General features: G+C 43.4%; 2 protein-coding genes and 1 long non-coding RNA gene across 12 annotated transcripts in view; 1 reads left to right on the top strand and 2 right to left on the bottom strand.

Annotated features, from left to right (window-relative positions):
* SECISBP2 (SECIS binding protein 2) overlaps positions 1-10065 on the bottom strand; it is a 43994-nt gene extending 33929 nt beyond the window's left edge. For 5 of the 9 annotated variants that reach the window (XR_002338942.1, XR_002338943.1, XM_021074248.1 and 2 more), the window contains exons 1-4: positions 9922-10065; positions 8791-8939; positions 1897-2170; positions 1535-1658 (exon numbers count right to left, since the gene is read on the bottom strand). Coding sequence is in view for 7 of the 9 variants with exons in the window: in XM_021074248.1 (XP_020929907.1) it covers positions 1535-1658; positions 1897-2170; positions 8791-8939; positions 9922-9957 (583 nt within the window). In the remaining 2 variants the exon portion in view is untranslated. The remainder of the gene's footprint in view (positions 1-1534; positions 1659-1896; positions 2171-8790; positions 8940-9921) is intronic. The other 4 variants (XM_021074252.1, XM_005670390.3, XM_021074251.1 and 1 more) reach the window with 3 other exon arrangements.
* LOC102165122 lies at positions 10082-15915 on the top strand. 2 transcript variants are annotated; one of them, XR_307311.3, is made up of 2 exons: positions 10082-10248; positions 13503-15915. It is a non-coding gene; the product is annotated as an uncharacterized LOC102165122 (long non-coding RNA). The 2 variants fall into 2 exon arrangements; XR_002338944.1 differs by having other exon boundaries at positions 10089-10234.
* On the bottom strand, positions 11758-17288 carry CKS2 (CDC28 protein kinase regulatory subunit 2). Its single transcript, XM_003132790.4, has 3 exons — positions 17075-17288; positions 12942-13069; positions 11758-12086 (listed from the first exon to the last, which is right to left on the bottom strand). Exons 1-3 carry the CDS (start codon positions 17131-17133, stop codon positions 12034-12036), a joined length of 240 nt encoding a protein of 79 aa, XP_003132838.1. The 5' UTR covers positions 17134-17288; the 3' UTR covers positions 11758-12033.

Raw genomic sequence — 19093 nt, 5'->3', positions numbered from 1 at the left:
CCCGGGCCAGGGATCAAACCCAGTGACAACACTGGATCTTTAGCCCACTGAGCCACCAGAGAATTCCACAAATTTCTTTTAAATAATAAATTTTCCATATTTTAGTTTGCTGGAACAAACTGGAGGGAAGCACCTAAAATTTTAACCTCTTTCCCATCTTTCTCCTTTAAATGCAAATGAATGATGCTATAGGTTGCAATGCCCTTAAGCTCCTGCATTATTTATTTATTTTGCTTTTTAGGGCCGCAACAGGGCATATGGAGGTTCCCAGGCTAGGGGTCAGATCAGAGCTACAGCTGCCAGCCTACACCACAGCGACAGCAACACAGGATCCGAGCTGAGTCTGTGACCTATACCATAGCTCGTGACAACATCGGATCCTTAACCCACTGAGCGAGGCCAGGGATTGAACCTGAAACCTCATGGTTCCTAGTTAGATTGTTTCCTCTGCACCACGAAGGGAATTCTTAAAAATATTTCATTATAAGGCTAGAGTTATTACAATTAACTGTTCAAATCTCCTTTCACATTACTATGTACTAGGTGACTTATGAGTGAATTCAAGACCAAAAAAATATGTATACTCAAGTAACATAACATATACATACTCAAGTAAAATATGTATACTCAAGTAACAAAAAATTATTCATGTGACTGAAATGACAGCCATTACCAGTAAGTACACTATTACAAAGGTTTTAAGTCATTATATAAACAGGTGATAGCTATGATCAAAATACAACAGTAAATAATCTACAGGAAAAAAAAACAAGACATCACATAGAATCAAAAACTTTCAGCTCCAAACTGGAATGGTGATTTTCAAGGTCAGAGCAGACATGTCCTCTGAATAACTGTCCTGAGGCCAGGTTTGGTACGTTTAGGTTGGGATTTAAACCAAACTCTCCTACCTATTAAAAAGTATCCTAACAGAATACCAAAGAAGCTATTTCAGGAATGAACACGATCAAATACAGCACAGATGTGACTATAATCTTTTTTTTTTTTAGGTCTGAACCTGCAGCATATGGAAGTTCCCAGGCTAGGGGTCAAATCAGAGGCTGCAGCTGCCGGCCTACCCCACAGCCACAGCAACAATACGGGGTCTGAGCCACTCTGTGACCTACACCACAGCACACAGCAATGCCGGAGCCTTAACCCGCTGAATGAAGCCAGGGATCAAACCCGAATCCTCATGGATACTAGTCAGGTTTGCAACCTGCTAAGCTAGATGGGAACTCCTATAATTCGCTTTCATTTAACACCTGTCTTGAGGCAGGTGACTGGTCACCTCCTTGCTATGTGACTTGATAGGAAATTCCTGCATAAAACAATGTAATAACATGTTAGGGAGCACATCAAAGAGCCCATACGAAGAAGCTCCCCTTGGGAGGAAAGAACTCTAGGACCCCACAGAAGGTCTGAGGGTCTAAGTTTTTCATGATTAACAAGCCCATGAAAATAGTTCAAAGAACAGCCAACATTGCTGGGGGCAGACAGGGTAGACAACACTACAGGGTATGTTCTTTTTTACCTGATTTCAAACTACTCTCGGCATGAATGGACATAGGATGTGAACCTTTAACTGATTTTAAATCAGATGATATAGGTCCATCAGTCTTCTTACTGTCAAACCTTTGCTCATCATAGGTTTTCTTCTGCAGGGAAGATTAAAAAGTAACATAAATTTAGAAAAACAATCATTGTAAAAAAGGTAAAATTTGCAAATTCATAAGTACTCACAAATCAATGATTTTTTTTTTAAAAAAGGTTTGATCAAATCAAATTTCCAATAGCTCAAAAAGGTAAGTAGCACTTAAATAACATGTAAGAACTGACCAGTTCTTAATGTTTTAAATGCTAAAGTGACCAACAAAACCCAAAACATTTATAGACCTTAAACAGAGCTTTCATGTCTTGTGGGAGAGGGTACATGTGCTCGTTTCGTGGCTTCACTATGTGCTCATTTCGTGGCTTCACTGTTTGAAAACCTCCAAAACAAGTGGGTTGGTTGTAATCATACTGGGAGCCAGGCGCAGGGCATACATTTTGTGAGGACTCCAGGGTGTAAGGAGGATAGGCGTATGGATGAAGAGTGATCTCAGAAGATAAATACTGAGGTGGAAAAGTTGAAGCTCCAAAAGCCATTCCTTCAGTATAGAGTTTCTGTCTAAATAAAAAGGGTAAATTTTAGTTGTAGATTTCATACCAAAAACCAAAGAGCTTAATATTTTGTAATAAACAAATATAAATTTTTTATTATTTTTGAGGTCATTCATTCCAGCACTGAAATACCTCTAATTAAAACCCAACTGGAGTTCCACCATGGCTCAGCGGAAACAAATCTAACTAGTATCTGTGAGGACAAAGGTTTGATCCCTGGCCTGGCTCAGTGGGTTAAGGATCCGGCATTGCCATTAGCTGCGCTGTAGATCACAGACATGGCTCAGATCTGGTGTTGCTGTGGCTGTGCTTGTAGGCCCGCAACTAAAGCTCCAATTCAACCCCCAGCTTCGGAACCTCCATATGCCACAGGTGCAGCCCAACAACAACAACAAAAAACCAAAACAAAACAAACCAAGTAAGACCTCTGAGCACTTCTTTCTTAACCTGCAAAGAAAGCTGAGAACTTAGTTCTATTTTTTTCATCACTTCGGTGGAACCTCCAAGACAGGACTCTATTATAATAAGGGACATTAGAGAAAAGCCCAAAGAAGCCCCAGCAGCTTTTCACTCTCATGCTGTTGAATATTTGAAAAAGCCTCTCTCAGCAACCCTGGCCAAAAGAGCCAACCAGACTATTCTCTCTCTAAAGGGGGCTTTTATAAAGCCCCCACTGCCCATTCAACCTCTACCCCAGCCATTCACAGGGCCTGCCTCCCAAGATCTCTGGACACCCACAGACAGCCTGCCCAGCCCCTTCCCTGTTCCAAGCTCACTGCCACATCCTGTGCTTTGCTCACTTGCAGGGCCGGAGTTGCAAAGGGGACACTATGCACAAGATGGTCCATCTGTGAATGCTGCTATTGCCTCAACTGTCGCAAGCTGCTAGGCTAAACCAAAATATAAACATTGACTTTTTAGCAAATTTGGTACAAGGCCAGAGGTTCCAACCATTTTGCAATGAAAGCTGATACAATGACAAAATGCTAAGCAGCTGAGTTAACACAAATCACATTCTTTTCATTTCCACAAACAAGCACCAGCAGATGTTTCTGTGATTTTTCCAGAGCTTCAAATTTTCTTGTAGCAAATCAATGAAATCCCAAAGTACACTGGTCCAATGAAAGGCAGGAAGATCCAAAGCTAATGATGAGATATCACGTACAATCTTTCAAATGTTCGACTATCAGGAGATACAGGCAGGCAGCACTTAGAGGTCTGTTTCAACTTGGCTGCAAGTAAGAGCCTGCATGCACTAAAGAAAAGGAGTCATTATCTAATGGCAAGACCTACAACACATGAGAATGTTCACTGCAGCACTGAATTAAACCGGACTGCCTGGTATCACTGTCTATTCATGATATTTTATAAGTTTAGATCTTATAAGATGGTTTACTTATAAACAATTGATTCTAATAATGAAATATTTATTCCTAATTAAAATCCCAACAAACCCTCTTTTACTGACCTTTTTCTGTCCCACAGAACACCTGGCCTAGTGCTGCAAAGAGAAAGATTCAAAGCTTCATCCCACTCTCCAGATGCTAACCCTAGATGTGAATCTGTTTTATCTTGTTTGATGCTCAGAAAATCTAATGAGGAGCAGATGAAGGTGAAGAACCTATTCTTCACAAGAGAAGATGGGCAGATACAACAATAATTTAAAAAAACTCTTAAAAAGATTATCCTGGAGTTTCTGGTCACACCAACTGCAGCGGCTTGGGTCACTAGAGGCATGGATCAATCCCCAGCCTGGCACAATACTGTGGCATAGGCCTCAGCTGTGGTGTAGGTCACAGCTGAGGCTCAGCTTCAATCCCTGGCCCAGGAACTTCCATGTGCCACAGGTGCGGCCATTAAAAAAAAAAAAAAAGACCATCCCACATCCAAAAAATAGACATATGAACAATCCAGTGGAGTTTAGGTGCAGAAGGAAGGGGAGGTGGAAAGGAACAATTTTTCTGTCGTCATGTAGAAAATTTTCACCCGTGAATCAGGAGACCTTGGTTTGGTTTCCCACTTTGGACCAGTCACTTGAGTTTCTATCCCCTCACTGGGCCTTTTTCCTCTGGAAAGTTGTTATTTTTCCTTTCCATCCAAGGCAAATACAATTACATGCAGAGAACAAGAGACAACATAAAACCTCAGAGACAACTACAGCAACTACCAGGGCTTCAAATGGCTCGTCCTTAAAATTCCAGTTGCCACGAACCACCCAGATGACCCTTAGCCACAATAATACACTTCCTTTATGCCCCGCCATCTCATCCTGCGCCCTCCCTTTGATATTAGCGGCTGATCTCCTAAAGCTAACTCCCCTGCTAACCTCTCCGCTCCACTCCCCCTTACCATCACTACCAACAATCCCCAAGTCTCCCAGGACCTCTTTCCTGCCAAGATCCGCAGCCTCTACTACATGGTGCCTACTGGTCTGGTCCTTTTAACACATCACCTGAAAAACTTCACTAGCCTGGACTTAGCAACCTCTGCCCACTCCTTGCTCTCACCCATCTTCCAAAGGCTCCTCCAAGGCATGGCCCCTTCTGTCAGATACTCTATGTTTGAAGGTCTCATCATTCTGCTCAGGACTTCACATATATACCTGAATTCCAGCACTTTCTCTACTTGCAGGCCTCCATCTCTAACTTTCAGGTCATTTCCACGTAATGATTCACTTTTCCCACCTCTGACACATGTAAATCTAAATATAACATCTGGTCCCCAAGCCAGCCCTATTGCCAACTTATATTCTCATCAATGATCCCAAACTTTTCCACGTATTCAACTGTAAACTGCTACAGCATCTTTCCCAACAAAACCCTTGTGGACAACCACTGAACCCTTTTTTGTTGCAGCAGGTCTCCATGTATTTTCTTCTCTATTTCCAATGCCTGGAACCCAATTAGAGCCCTCAAGCCCCTCTCCCTTTAAGTTGAACCAGTCCAGGAGTTGCCGTCATGGCGCAGCGGAAGAAACTCCGACCAGGAACCATGAGGTTGTGGCTTCGATCCCTGGCCTTGCTCAGTGGGTTAACTATCCGGCGTGGCCGTGAGCTGTGGCGTAGGTTGCAGACGCGGCTCGGATCCCGCGTTGCTGTGGCTGTGGCGTAGGTCACAGACGCAGCTCAGAGCCTGTGTGGCTGTGGCTGTGGCTGGCAGATGTAGCTCCAATTTGACCCCTAGCCTGGGAACCTCCATATGCCATGTGTGTGGCCCTAAAAAGCAAAAAAATTAAAAAATAAAGTGGAACCAGTCCAGAAGTGATTATCATGACCCCACTCAAAACACAGCCCACCACCCCCAAAGCTCCCTATTTCCCAGCCAGCAAACTTAAAACTTTTCATCTGTACCACATCGGCTAACGGACTAACAGCTTCCCACCTAACAAGGGGACTTACTCCTCTACTGTCTCCCAAACATATACTTGCATCCAGTGCCCTGTGACCAGGCCAGGACCTTTCAGAAATCCAGCCACTCGTCCACCCACCCACTTGACATGAGAGCCACACTCTGTGGAGAATCGCCGATTCTCACAGACGAGAGGTTTAACTTAAAAGCATCCACTGGCACTGTGATTTTCACAGCATACGGCAAGATACTGAAACAGCTCAACTTTACCGACAGCCATGATAGCTTTGGGAAATAAAACTGAACTCGTGTCAGAAGAACTGGATACTAACTGTGGTCCTGGTGCTACCTGTCCGAGGAGCCCTGGACAAGCATTTCTAGCTTCAGTTTCTCCTGTGTAAAGATAACACTATACCTCCCTGTCGATGCCATGGATTGTACCAAACATGAAAAAAATGAACTTATACAGTAATTTCCAAACCAAACACCTGTATCCTCACGGATGTGTTTGCTGCACAGGATTTGTCAAAAAGCATGTACTATGACAATTAACAAAGTCATTGTCTGGGGACTTCACTGGGAACAGAGAATTTTCTTTGTTCATTACACAAATACTCAGTACTTCCCAAAAATGACCAATTCTATAAACCAGAATACTTCTACTGATACTTGTCTATAATGTAAACCTGGAGAAGACTGGTAGTGTATTTTCTTCCATCTCCACAAGTTTAAGTCTATATAAGACTGGCAAAAATAGGAGCATAGCAACTAGTGCTTTCCATATAGAAACCCTTCAATAATTAACTTCAAATGAATAAATGAAGCCCCCTGGAGTGCACTCTTAGAAGTACTAGAGGTAGATATTCTGTAAAAGGTCACTCTCCTCCTGTAAGGTCATACAGAATTAAGTTGCTACAGGGGAACAAGAGGGAAAGAGAAGCTGTTCTTTTCTATTAAAGTCTACTCCTTTTTTTCTTTCTTTCTTTTTTAATTTTTTTGCTTCTAAGGCCCACACCTGTGGCATGTGAAGGTTCCCAGGCTAGGGGTCAGACTGGAGCTATAACTGATGGTCCACGCCATGGCTACAGCAGCACGGGGTTCGAGATGCGTATAAGACCCACATGACAGCTCATGGCAACGCTGGATCCTTAATTCACTGAGCGAGGCAAGAAACAGAACCCACATCCTCATGGATCCTAGTTGGGTTTGTTATCGCTGAGCCACAACAGGAACTCCCTAGGTCTACTCCTTTTTTCAAGGCAGTGAGATAACTGCATTTAAAGGAAATCTGACTACAATTCAATTCTTAACTTATATTAGAATTGACTAGATAGTGCTGTACAGCAGAAATTGACAAAACTTTGTAAATCAACTATAATTTAAAAAAAGTTTTTGACTAATCACTTGTCCACTGTGTAAAGTGTCACCATTTCGTCCTCACTTTAAAGGCTCTTGTCCTTTCTAATCTTGCCCTTTAGTTTCATGCCACCTTTGTCCTGAATTGTTTTCTTGCCAGGCAGGAATACAGTAAGCCAATCTTTTCCATAATTACACTAAAAAAAAAAATCAAAGCTATAAAGAGATGAAGTTAAGAAACATGATGTTTAAATTCAGCACTGAGCATCCTTGAGCATCTGATTAGTCTCAATTCATGTTACCGCCAGAATGCTGCTTTAGCTATATGAATGTTTTATTTTGGGTCACTAGAATTTCACCCAGCAGATGGCTTAGAACCTTATCAGACTGAGAAATATCTCGTATTTTATCATGTGAGCCACCCTTGGCAGGAAATGACTCAAATGAGACCCATGACAATCTCTTCTTTACCAAGGATGAAATTACAATGGAAAATTTGATATTCCTACCAAAAACCTTCTGCACATGTAGGCAGGGCTTCAATTTTTGTCAAAAAAAAAAATATAATTTGGGGGGGTTCCTGTCATGGCTCAGGGATAATGAATCTGACTAGTATTCATGAGGATGCAGGTTTGATCCCTGGCCTTGCTCAGTGGGTTAAGGATTTAGTGTTGTCATAAGCTGTGGGGTATGCAGGTTGCCAACATGGCTCAGATCCTGAGTTGCTGTGACTGTGGTATAGGCTGGCAGCTACAGTTCCAATTTAACCCCTAGCCTGGGAATTTCCATGTGCTGTGGGTGTGGCTCTAAAAGGGACAATAAAACTATTTTCAATCATATCATGCAGTTACTGGGGAAAAAGGAAACAAATCTGACCCCTAAGAGAGGTTAATAAAGACAAGGATTTTCATATAAGCATAAGATATCCTTTAAAATTAAATCTACAAGTTAACTACAAAATTATGTGAAAGGTTTAATAATCAATTCTCTAAATTCAGCTAATAATGGAAATCATTTTGTAAATACCAATGAATAAATCCTGGAAAGGAAAAAAAAAATCACTTCAAAGACAATAGAAGCCTTCTTTCAACTAAAATCTAGAAGAATTTTTAGCCAAATTGTAGAATCCATCTCCACAGGACACATATAAAGCACAACAGCTAAAAGCTAACCCCCTCAATTTCCAAAAGAATCATCCACACAGGAGTTCCCGTCGTGGCGCAGTGGTTAACGGATCCGACTAGGAACCATGAGGTTGCGGGTTCGGTCCCTGCCCTTTGCTCAGTGGGTTAACGATCCGGTGTTGCCATGAGCTGGGGTGTAGGTTGCAGACATGGCTCAGATCCAGTGTTGCTGTGGCTCTGGTGTAGGCCAGCGGCTACAGCTTTGATTAGACCCCTAGCCTGGGAACCTTCATATGCCGTGGGAGAGGCTCAAGAAATGGCAAAAAGACAAAAAAAAAAAAAAAAAAAAGAATCATCCTCACAAAGAGGCAGCCATGGTTGATAGGCCCCCCTACACCTGAGCAAGATTTTTCAATGTTAAGGCCTAAAACCCATGAGTTTAATTTGGCCTTTTCTTTGCCCCATTTCCTCTCACCTGCTCATTCCTGCCATTTCATTTCCTATCAGATGCATGATATAGTTTCAAACTGTAACTGCATTTCCAACTAATAAATGAAACGCCATGTCCACACTTCCTTTGCCCAAAATAATGAAATGAGTTTGAAAAAAAGGAGAGGTGAGGCTTCGGGTTTTGGTGTAGGACACAGTTAAGCTCAGATCCCTCTTGGCTGAGGAGTATCTTCTATAGTTATTCTGACAACTTTAATGTGTTAGCTGCAGCATACTTCAAATCAGCATATTTCTAATCACCATTAAAGCCAAGCAATAAGGTAAGATAAGATGTTTGAAAGAATACATACTCAGGCACTGCTAGTTCCTGGACACATGGATAGTAAGTCGTGGCTGCACAGCTGGGGAAAACCCGTGTTTCTGAAGATTCTGACCATGCCACACTGAGTCCAGCAAATTTGGGGACAAACGGTTTGACATCTGCTGACAACTTGATGCCCTGAGGGAAAAAGGGGGGTGGTGGCTACATACCTTCTGAGATCAACCAAGTCAAAACAAAACAACGCAAAATCAAGAGAGACCCTCCCTTGTAGAAGCCCCAAAAATGTTAATCCCAGTGCCAAATACTTCTACACAGCAAAGACAATAATTTGTTCGCTAACAATTTCTCCCCAAAAGCTTTTTCAATAGAAAAAAAAGCAGGCTACCAAATGTTAAAAATGAAAAATAAAGAACTAACGAAAGTGGGAGTAAAATCCAACCCAGACTATATAGTTAAAACCGAAACTGACACCGTTTCCCTTAGTTTTCACGCAGTTTACTTCTCTTAGCTGAGTTAGGGATATCCGAGGACGTGGAACTTAACCGAAACACTCAAAACACATTGCGGAAGCTTTATTTCCATTAGATTTCTCAAAGAACTTAAAACAGCTGCTTTTCCCTCTGAGAACCACTTTTCCCTCTGCAAAACACTTTTGTTGTAACGCAAAAGCAATCTTTGCTGGAAAACCTTTTTAATCGCCAGAAGCCTTTGGAATTTGAATATAAAAACTTGCTGTTTTTTTCTTTCAGTTTTTAGATCTGTATTGAGAGATTTACTTTCACTAACAGTTTATAATCACGGTTCTTAAATAGTTCGAAAGTCGATTTATGTGAGTGCCAGGACTCCTTTCTAGAGGTTACCCTGAGCAAGTCGAGCAGAGACTTCCGCTTCAAAAACGTCTCAACCAGCTACTTTAAACAAGCTGTTCCAGCCCTCATGTGGTGAGCCGGACTGGTCGCGCAGCCCGTCGGCAACCTCGGTTGACCGCGTCCTTCCTCATCCTGTTTAATCGCAGGCCGTGTGGAAAGACCTGGGGGCAGGGGACCCCGGCCGCCTGCCCCGACACCCCCAGTCCAACCAGCCTCTGGTCCGCGCGTCTTCTTCCTACCCCTCCCGCTCCCGGACAACACTCCGGGGCCCTCTGAGTCGCCAGCCTCACCTCGCCCGCGGGCTCCCGCGGCCCCTCCGACGCCATGGCGGGCGGTTAGAAGGAGGGCAGGCTGGCCGGGGCGAAGCCCGTCGCTCTCTCCGCTTTTCCGCCTTCGGAGCTGACGCCAGGAAATGCGCCACAAAAACGCGCCTCGGCCCCGCCCTGCTTCCGGCCGGAAGTGCTCACGGCGGCGGCAGCTCTGAGCTTGCGCGAAATGGTCGGTGGGGTGTACGTCTGAGGCGGCGCTGCAGCGTTCGTGTTGAGTGTGGAGTTACACGATTTTCTCTCCGAAAAGGCCGCGGAGGACCCCCCCCGGAATGCGGTCTGCCAGGCCTGGTGCACAGGGTGGCGGGCACGGGTCTGTGGGGAGGTTTGGAACCTAAAGGACCTGCATACTCTGTATTCCTGCTAAGGGAGAAAGCCAGCAAGACGGCATTTTAGACTTTAAGGAATCTAAGGCAGTTTGGTAGTAACCAGAGAATTTCAAAACTACTTGGTTCCACAAATGGCTTCTGACCAGTAGGAAGAAAATGTGCTGGGAATGGAAGATGGAAAACGGCAATCCACAGGATTGGAGGCGTTAGGATGGGAAAATGATGGCAGTGCCCTGGAGACTTGGGGGGAAGGAGGGGAGGCAGGGGCAGCGCAGAACCAAGAGTCTTGTTTGGGGAAGAAAAGTGCAGGCTGTTTGATCAATAGGTGTTAATTATGTTGAAAATCCTAAACTGGAGGCTAACTGCAGATTTTCCTCTGTTGAGTAACTACCAGGTATTTCAAACAGTAAATGCAAAAAGCTCCAGTTCTCCTGGTGTCCTTGTGTGCAGAGTCCCACAGGTCAATTATACATACTTGGACACACCCAAACCTCCAGAGTGGGGAGAGGCCTAGGTCTGACAGTAAGCCGTGCTGGAGATTGAGGGGGAGGTGTCGCCCCTCCCTCCCAACATGCTGAGTACAATAGTTTACTATTTACCAGTTCTGACATCTTTCTGTTGGCCTAACCCCATACTTCTGACTGGACCCTGGGGATGGGATTAAGTTCTATGCTCCTGTCCATCACCACCCTTCTGTATTTATTGTCCTACCTGTAAAGGCAACCCTTTCTAGAGAGAGGGGCACACAGAGGACTACCACACTAGTTCTTTCTTACACTTACTGACAAAAAGGCTTCTCCGAGTTCCCTTTGTGGCCCAGCAGGTTAAGAACTCAACTAGTATCCATGAGGATGAGGGTCTGACCCTCCCCACCTCGCCCAGTGGGTTAAGGATCTGGCTAGTTGTGGCTTATATCTGATCCCTGGCCTGGGAGCTCCATATGCTGCAGAGATGACCATAAAAGCTTGTGTTTGCATTAACTCTAAAATATCCCTAGCAGCTAAAAGCAATTTAACAGACACAAAACACACATGGCACAGAAGAGTGCTTTCCAAGTTTTCAAATGCTGTGATATTTTATGAAACTTTGTCCCCACTTGGCACTTGGAGAAATGGGATTAAGTGGTTTCTTCCAAGATTACTAGGTGCGGCATTTCTTAGATAAGTGGAAGCAGCCTGAAAATATTAAATTGGGCTTTTGTTCAATTGAAGATTCTAGCCAGTTCTCCAGGAACTAGATTAACAACAGAGCTATAAAATCTACTTTGGCTCTATTAAATATATCCATGATTCTTAGTTCCTTGGTAAATTTAAACCCACACTAAGCTAATGGGTTTAAAGACACTTAACTTTTTACTTTTCTAAAGTGAATTTATTTCTTCAGGACCAAAAATATAAAACTGAATGAAATCAAACATCCTCAATAGTCACAAATTAAATGAGAAAACAAACCTCAATAACTTCAAACCATGATAAATGCAACATACAAACTTTATTTAACAAAAGCAACAGGTAAAGTCAAACAGGCACTTATATTAAGAAAAAACTGACTAGAAGAAATTTTAAACACCTTACAGTAACCTACTTGTAGTTGCATTTAACTGAGCTCTGTTGCTGTGAAGAATACAGCTCATGCACAGGTATGGATGAACAATTTGTACATTTTTCAAGTATTCACTGAATACTACCTTATATACACATATACATTAAATTTGACAAAGATTTAACTGACGATCCCCAGATGTTCTTCATTTTTGTTGATCTTTTGGAAGAGGTCGTCTAAAGAGAAGAATGTGTGGTTCTGTGGAAAGAAAATGTTTTATATCATTTGTGAATACGGTGAATTTTGATTCATTCAACAAAAATTCAAAGAATTCTCAACGGAACCAAAATAAAGTAAAATATAGTCAATGTTACTTATTGAGGTATATGAAAAAAGGGATGGAAACTAAGTTACCTGAGAGTCAAGGAGAATGGTTTCTATCTTTAGAATCTCAATTCCAGTGAAAAGTAAAGGGTTCCCTCTTGTGGGGAAAAGAATTCATTGAAAAAATGCAGGTCCCAGGAGTAGTTTCTATTTCAGTAGGTGGGGAACTAACCAGGAGTCTACAGTAAAGGTCCTTAGTTGCTTAGTACGATCATATGGAGGTTCCCAGGCTAGGGTCTAATTGGAGCTGTTGCTGCTGGCCTATGCTACAGCCACAGCAATGCCAGATCTGAGCAGTGTCTTTGACCTACACCACAGCTCACCGCAACTCTGGATCCTTAATCCACTGAGCAAGCCCATGGATCGAACCCATAACCTCATGGTTCCTAGTCAGATTCATTTCCACTGTGCCATGACAAGAACTCCGATTAGTCTAGTTTAGTATCTGGAAAACCCTGGTAAATACCACATAATAGCATAAGCACTCAAGAAACAAGCAGTGAACATAGTAGCACACTTGAGTTCACTATTTTTTTTACTTCATACATTATTTTTGCAGGTAGAATAATGCATTATTTTCACTCGTGGTATTTTATATACCAGTCATTCAAAAATAGTCGAGCCTTTCAGAGTTACTTTTCGATATCACTGAATGTCACTATTACTAAAAAATTTAACAACCATTACTATTTTAATTCAATTAATACTTCCCTAAATAGCAAAACTTACCTGGCTCATGAATCATGTAATGAACCCAGCCTAGACTCTGTTGGACACCAAGTCTCCTCCACTCCTCTTCAGACATCAGATGGGTTTTGGGTACTTGTTTGGAAAGTTCTCTGGGTAACATGACATGCCTGTTAAAAAATATAGCCAAATATTAGTGCTGTATGTAAATATGCCTTTCCTACAATAATGATTACTTCACAAATGCATCTTCAAGATACTTAAAATTTGAGTTTTTTTGTCCTTAGAGCAGAATTCTTTAAACCAACCCTATTACATTACCATTGCCAATCTTAAGGACTACCTTTCATTTTTTTGGAGGGTGGGGTGTCTTTTTAGGGCTGCACCCGAGGCACATGGAGGTTCCCAGGCTAGGGGTCAAATTGGAACTGTAGCCACCAGCCTACACCACAGCCACAGCAATGCTGAATCCTTAACCCACTGAGTGAGGCCAGGGATCGAACCTGTGTCTTCAAGGATGCTAGTCAGATTTGTTTCCTCTGAGCCACAACGTGAACTCCTACCTGTCATTCTGATTTTTGATGGTCTGTGCTCAAATTATAGGTAAGAACATGAGTCCAAGGAGTTCCTACTATGGCACAGTGGATGAAGGATTCGACTATTGCAGCAGCTCAAGTCGCTTCCGGAGGCAAGAGTTCCATCCCTGGTCTGGCACGCTGCTGCGGTTCAATTAAATCCCTGGCCCAGACACTTCCCATGTACCAAAAAAGAATATGCAGTCCAAAAGTAGAAGGAGTTTTATTATGATTAACTTTTTCCCCTAATAGAGACTGTTTGCCAGTTGTCTCAATCTTCTTCAAGAACAACCTCAAAAAAAAAAGCCAACCCCAAAGTGGGACACATAGCCATCCAAAACATACTAGCCTCCCCTGCAAGCTACCTCTGGTCACAAGTGATTAATTCCTGGACCCAACAGGATATAAGCACAAAATACGCAAATTATGGAAAGCATACTCAAAAGGAAAACAGGCCCAATCCTTTTTTTCTCCTTCCTCTTGGTTATGAGAAAAATATGACGTAATCAGGGAGCTAAAGAAGCCAACTAAGATTACAGAAGTGATTATAAATAGCAAATGGCCCCTGATTGTAGAAGCTATCAGCAGACCCAGGTAGCCTTTTACGAAAGAGGGAAAAAAATCTTTAACTTGTGACAGTTACCTTTCCCTGTTACTCAGCATTATAGATTTGTAGTAGACCTTGTATAAACTTCAAAAGTTGCTTTATACTTTGTTCAAAATTAAAAGCAAAAAAACTGAACGCTAATTGCACATATACATGTACCTGCTACCTCAAACATGGACCTTTGGTTTTCCAATAAGTTACTGGCCTATCCAAAACTTTTAATCTGTAATCCTAAGGCATATGATATTCAATGTCTAATCATCAAGAATAGGTACAACTGTAGCTCTGAAAGTCTTAAAAACAAGTATGTACCCCCCATAAGGATCTTTAAAAAAAAAAAATCAAAATTCCCAGTCTCATTTTTATTGCTTCCAGTAGCAACAGTAATTTTATAGAGAGTTAGCCATCACCACCAATTTTTTGACCAATGTGGATATCTACATGTGAATTTGTTGGCTAGGGGTGAGAAAGGTGCAATCTCGTCACATTTTCTGGCATACAAGAACTGAACCCATAACCCGTAATAAGCACTGTCATCAACTTAATTTCTATCCTGTGACTGGTTGGTTAAGCACCAATTTGCTATAATTTGTGGAACATAATCAAGCCTTAAAACAATTGTATTATGTTGCTTGATGGCCGTAAGGCCACCAAGTCAAATTATGCTTAATACCATAATTGGTAATACTTAACAGTTACCGCATTCACTCCTGAAATACTGCTTTAACATTTGCTGTTAAGGCTCTGCAAATAGCCTGTTACTTTATTTCTTCTACGTAATTGTTGATTAGTCTCAAGAGAAAGTAAAATACTAACTAGCTTTTGTACTCCTATTATGTATGCCCTACAACATGTATGTTTAGATAGAAGTCACAACCCCTACCTTACCTTCTCTATAAACCATGGAAACAGGTTCACCTTCATCAAGATTTGATAATAAGGGAAAAATCTTTAAGCAGCTTCAAACTCAGATGAGAATTCTACCTATATATATATTTTTTTCTGCATGGTTTAACTATATATTTCTAACTACATGTAAGGGAAATTTTTCAAAATCCAACATTTATTTCAGCACCAAGGGCTTGTCACAGAGGGTGAGGGAAAGTAAAGGCTGTTAGGTATAAACAAAGTAGCTACTAAGACAACACTGCAAGATACAATCATGAGGGCAGACAGTTGTGGATGGGAAAAATACTAATATAAAACAAATACCAGCTTTTGAAATTCATACTGCATGCTGAACCACCTTATATAAAAACTACCCTAGTATCACACCTCAGTGACTCATCATCAGTCTAAAGTATCTCTGGAGATCAGTTACTGTCTCGTTAGATAAAGGCAAGTGGCTTGGTCAATAAAGACTAACACTAATTAACAATGGATTAAATGTATCATTTCAGATACCACAGGATTTTCTTTTACTCATTACTCCACACAAACCACTTAGTAAATTAGGTTAACTTTTTGATAGCACAGTCTAGTTTACTTAGTGCTCATTGATGATTATGTTAGAATCCTGAAACTAGAAATGGGATTACTGCAGGCAAAGTTCTAAAAAGTACTACTAGGAGTGAGACGTTTCACAATTAATATTTTTCCAGATTTTGGAAAGATTATAGTTTACATTCCGCCCATTACAGGACAGTCCCAGAGAGACTCTTGTCTGACATCACGCCAACATATGGCCAATATGGCATATTGTCATATTGCCAAGAACATTATGCCAACATTTTACAGGACTAGAACAGTACAGTTCGTTGTTACCACATAAAAAGACAATCTACTTCAAATTTATCATCTATAGTAAAAAAAAAAAAAAAAAAAAAAGACTTTTCCAACTAGGAATGTGAAACAATGAAGGTATTACTAATCTGTGAGCTGCCCAGAGAAATCCTCAAGTTTTTCTCCAGAGAATATAGATTTCTAAGGTACTAAGGGGAGAAAAAGAGACCACCCACTGTTAAATCCTTTCTGACTCAAACAGCATTCTGGGAAACGTAATCTAAAAGGAGAGCAGACGTAAAACCAGGTCACTGCTTGGCCCCTCCTACCCGTTGGTAGTTTTCTAGAACGCCACGTCCTGGACACCGCCCAGGGGAACTGGGTGGGGCTGGTCTTTGAAGCCACGCCCCAGTTTAAGGCTAAGAACTTTCCTCCCTAACACCGTCCAATTTGTCTATTTAACAGATTAATTTAGCAACTAAACTACACTCTACTCTCTAGAGCCTCACTTCATGATGCAAAAGTCAAGTATCCCTCAAAGCCAAAAACTACTTGGCAGGTATACACTAGCCGGAAAAAAATGCCCCAAGTCCACTAGAGTTCTCAATTTAGTCTCCAAAGGAAGCTCTTTTAATGACCCATGAGGGTTAATCGGCACCAGCGGCCACCAAAGTCGCCAAACTCAATACACATTTCAAACCCCAAGGGAAGTTCATTTTTCGGGGACTTCCCCTCCCCCCAGCAACATTTTTAGTGCCGTTAACTTCAAATGCAAAAAAATAAAAATAAAAAAGTTGCTCTGACGATGTTATCAAACTACAACTACTCTTCCGACAGCCCGGCGCCCGCTCCGACTGAGACGGGATTTGCAGGAAGCCAACTTGGAGGAAAAGTTCTTAAGAATCGCTACGCTGCTACAGGAAACGGGCTAGATTTTGGCCACTGCGGGTCCGCTTCGGCCCTCGGCCCCTTCCCTTTAAGGCCTGACACAGCACCAGAAGAGGCCCCTTCCCCGCCCGAGCCTTGTCCTCCTCACAGACTGGAACAAAGGGCGGAAGCCGGCTGGGCCGGGCCGCCAAGCGAGGGGAGCCTCGCGCTCCCGCCAGGACGGCCGGGCCCTGACACGGCCGCGGCTCCAACTTCTCTCCGGCCCCGGCCTGGACCCAGACCCCAGCTGGATGAGGTTCGACCCCGACTCCCGGCCCTGGCCCCTGGTTCCAACTCAGGCCCACTCAGGGCCGCGGCTGAGGGAGCCCGGCCGGCCGGCTTACCGGTACTCGTAGTGCTCATCAAAGTATTTGTCGGAGTAGTAGATCTGTTTATGGGCCATCCTGCAAGAGGGCGGGTAGCCTGCGCTGAACCGAAGCGACGGGATGCGAAGAGCGAGCGCAAAGAGCAACACGACCAAGACGGACCAAAGCAACGACTCTACTGAGACCAACCGACCGCAAGCCGAACGAGCCCGGTTTGAATCCGACAGCCCACCACTGATTGGACAACGGTGTCGACCAATCACCTACGCTCTCTCTGTAAGGCCGGAACGTGTTTCCAGCCTATCGTCACCGCCCCTTCGCTGCATTAGCCCCCAAGATTAGCCAATCAGAAGCCTGTTGCGAAGTTGGCCAGGAAAGATGTGGATGATTGGCGTGGCGTGAGGGCGGTGAACTCCCTGACGGAAGAGGGCGTGGCCAGGAGAGGGCGGAGTCTGGATGTTAAGGGCCGCAAGGCGCGTGCTCCTGAGCTTAGAAGGTTCCAGGTCGGCAGAGCGGTTGGGGCTGTGAACCTGAGGGAGGGTATCGCGGTGTTTGGTGAGGCCAGGGGATGGGCGGGGACTGCCTGTGGAGCTGCCGCCTGTGCGCAGGCGCACCGTTCAGTCCCGGATGCGAGGCTGAAGTCTGTGGGAGGCGAGGAGAGTCACCTCGCCACCCCCCGGGCGTAGGGGAGGAGTCGTCTAGAGGGCGCTGGAGGTCAGGTTTGGCGCTGTATGCACGCGGGAAAGCTGATGTTGCCCCTGAGTTGAGGAAGGTGTCCAGATGTCCCACTGCGATGGTGGTGCAGTGAGGTTCCGGAAGCTCGCCGCGGAGTGATGGCGATGATGAGGTCGTGCACCAGAGCCCGCTTAGGTGAAAACTGTTTCTACCCTATTGCATCTGCGGATAGGCCTGTGCGCGGGTATATGGAAAAATAAAAAGATTACTAAAATAATGGTGTTTAGTACAGCACAGTGCAGTTAAAAGTGGTTTGTAAACGTCCTTTTGGCTTCTTAGCATCGAATCCTGGTTTAAAATACGTGTGCGTGTAAAATAAAGTTGCTGGAGAAAAATATGACACAGTGTAAGTAGTGGGGTTTTTTTACACGTCAAAGTGATCCTTGTGTTTTTAACATTTTCCATAACGAGCATGTGTGATATTTGTGCAGTGTTCTAGCACAATACAGGTGAGAACATCATCACGTCCCCACCGCCTCCCTCACACAAGATTAGCACTTTATTCTTTGGCTCTCAGCCTAAGGATTCTTTCCTCTAAAGGCCATCTTCATCACCTTGTATGGACGAAGTCCCCACCTTATGAAGGCCTGCAGGTTTCCTGCCAGGCAATTGCAGGCACGGAGTTGCATGCTGCCTGGGGTACTGTCTGACCCCACCATTGGCACTGTGAGGTACTCTCCATGAAACGAGTGTGGAGGGCATGTCTTGTTTCGTTCACTGCTGGATACCCAGCACATAACAGTTTTTTGTACTCGAGGCACACTTCATAATTTTTAAATAACTGTAATGTATGCCTAACTAGTTAGGCATAATGAAGTACTGTGATAGTAGAGCTGTCAATAAACTGTGAAGGGAGTTGGGTAAGGAAATCACTAACTTTCTGGCCCAACCCAGAAAAGAAAATCTTACTAGGGGTTGTTTTTACAGAGACTTGTGGAAAATCTCACAGAAAAGTCGATTAATGGGAGTTCCCGTCATGGCTCAGTGGTTAACGAATCCGAGTAGGAACCATGAGGTTGCAGGTTTGATCCCTGGCCTTGCTCAGTGGATTGGGGATCCGGCGTAGCCCTGAGCTGCGGTGTAGGTTGCAGACACGGCTTGGATCCTGCGTTGCTGTGGCTCTGGCGTAGGCCGTTGGCTACAGCTCCGATTCGACCCTTAGCCTGGCGACCTCCATATGCCACGGGAGCAGCCCAAGAAATGGCAAAAAGATACATATAAAAAAAAAAAGTCTATTAGTATAATCAGCTTATATATACCAGTCACTCAGCTTCAACAATTAATATTTGGCCCATCTTGTTT

This window comes from Sus scrofa, chromosome 14 (genome assembly GCF_000003025.6).
Source record: "Sus scrofa isolate TJ Tabasco breed Duroc chromosome 14, Sscrofa11.1, whole genome shotgun sequence".
NCBI classification, from domain to species: domain Eukaryota; kingdom Metazoa; phylum Chordata; class Mammalia; order Artiodactyla; family Suidae; genus Sus; species Sus scrofa.
This window is presented reverse-complemented; position numbering and strand designations above follow the sequence as displayed.

Bases quoted from the DNA above. Each gene is read 5' to 3' on its own strand.
- CKS2 (XM_003132790.4), bottom strand. From the start codon at position 17,133: ATGGCCCATAAACAGATCTACTACTCCGACAAATACTTTGATGAGCAC. The intron at 13,070-17,074 runs GTAAGCCGGCCG...ATTTTTTAACAG, and splicing joins GATGAGCACTACGAGTACCG to GCATGTCATGTTACCCAGAG. The intron at 12,087-12,941 runs GTAAGTTTTGCT...TTCTTTCCACAG, and splicing joins TTACATGATTCATGAGCCAG to AACCACACATTCTTCTCTTT.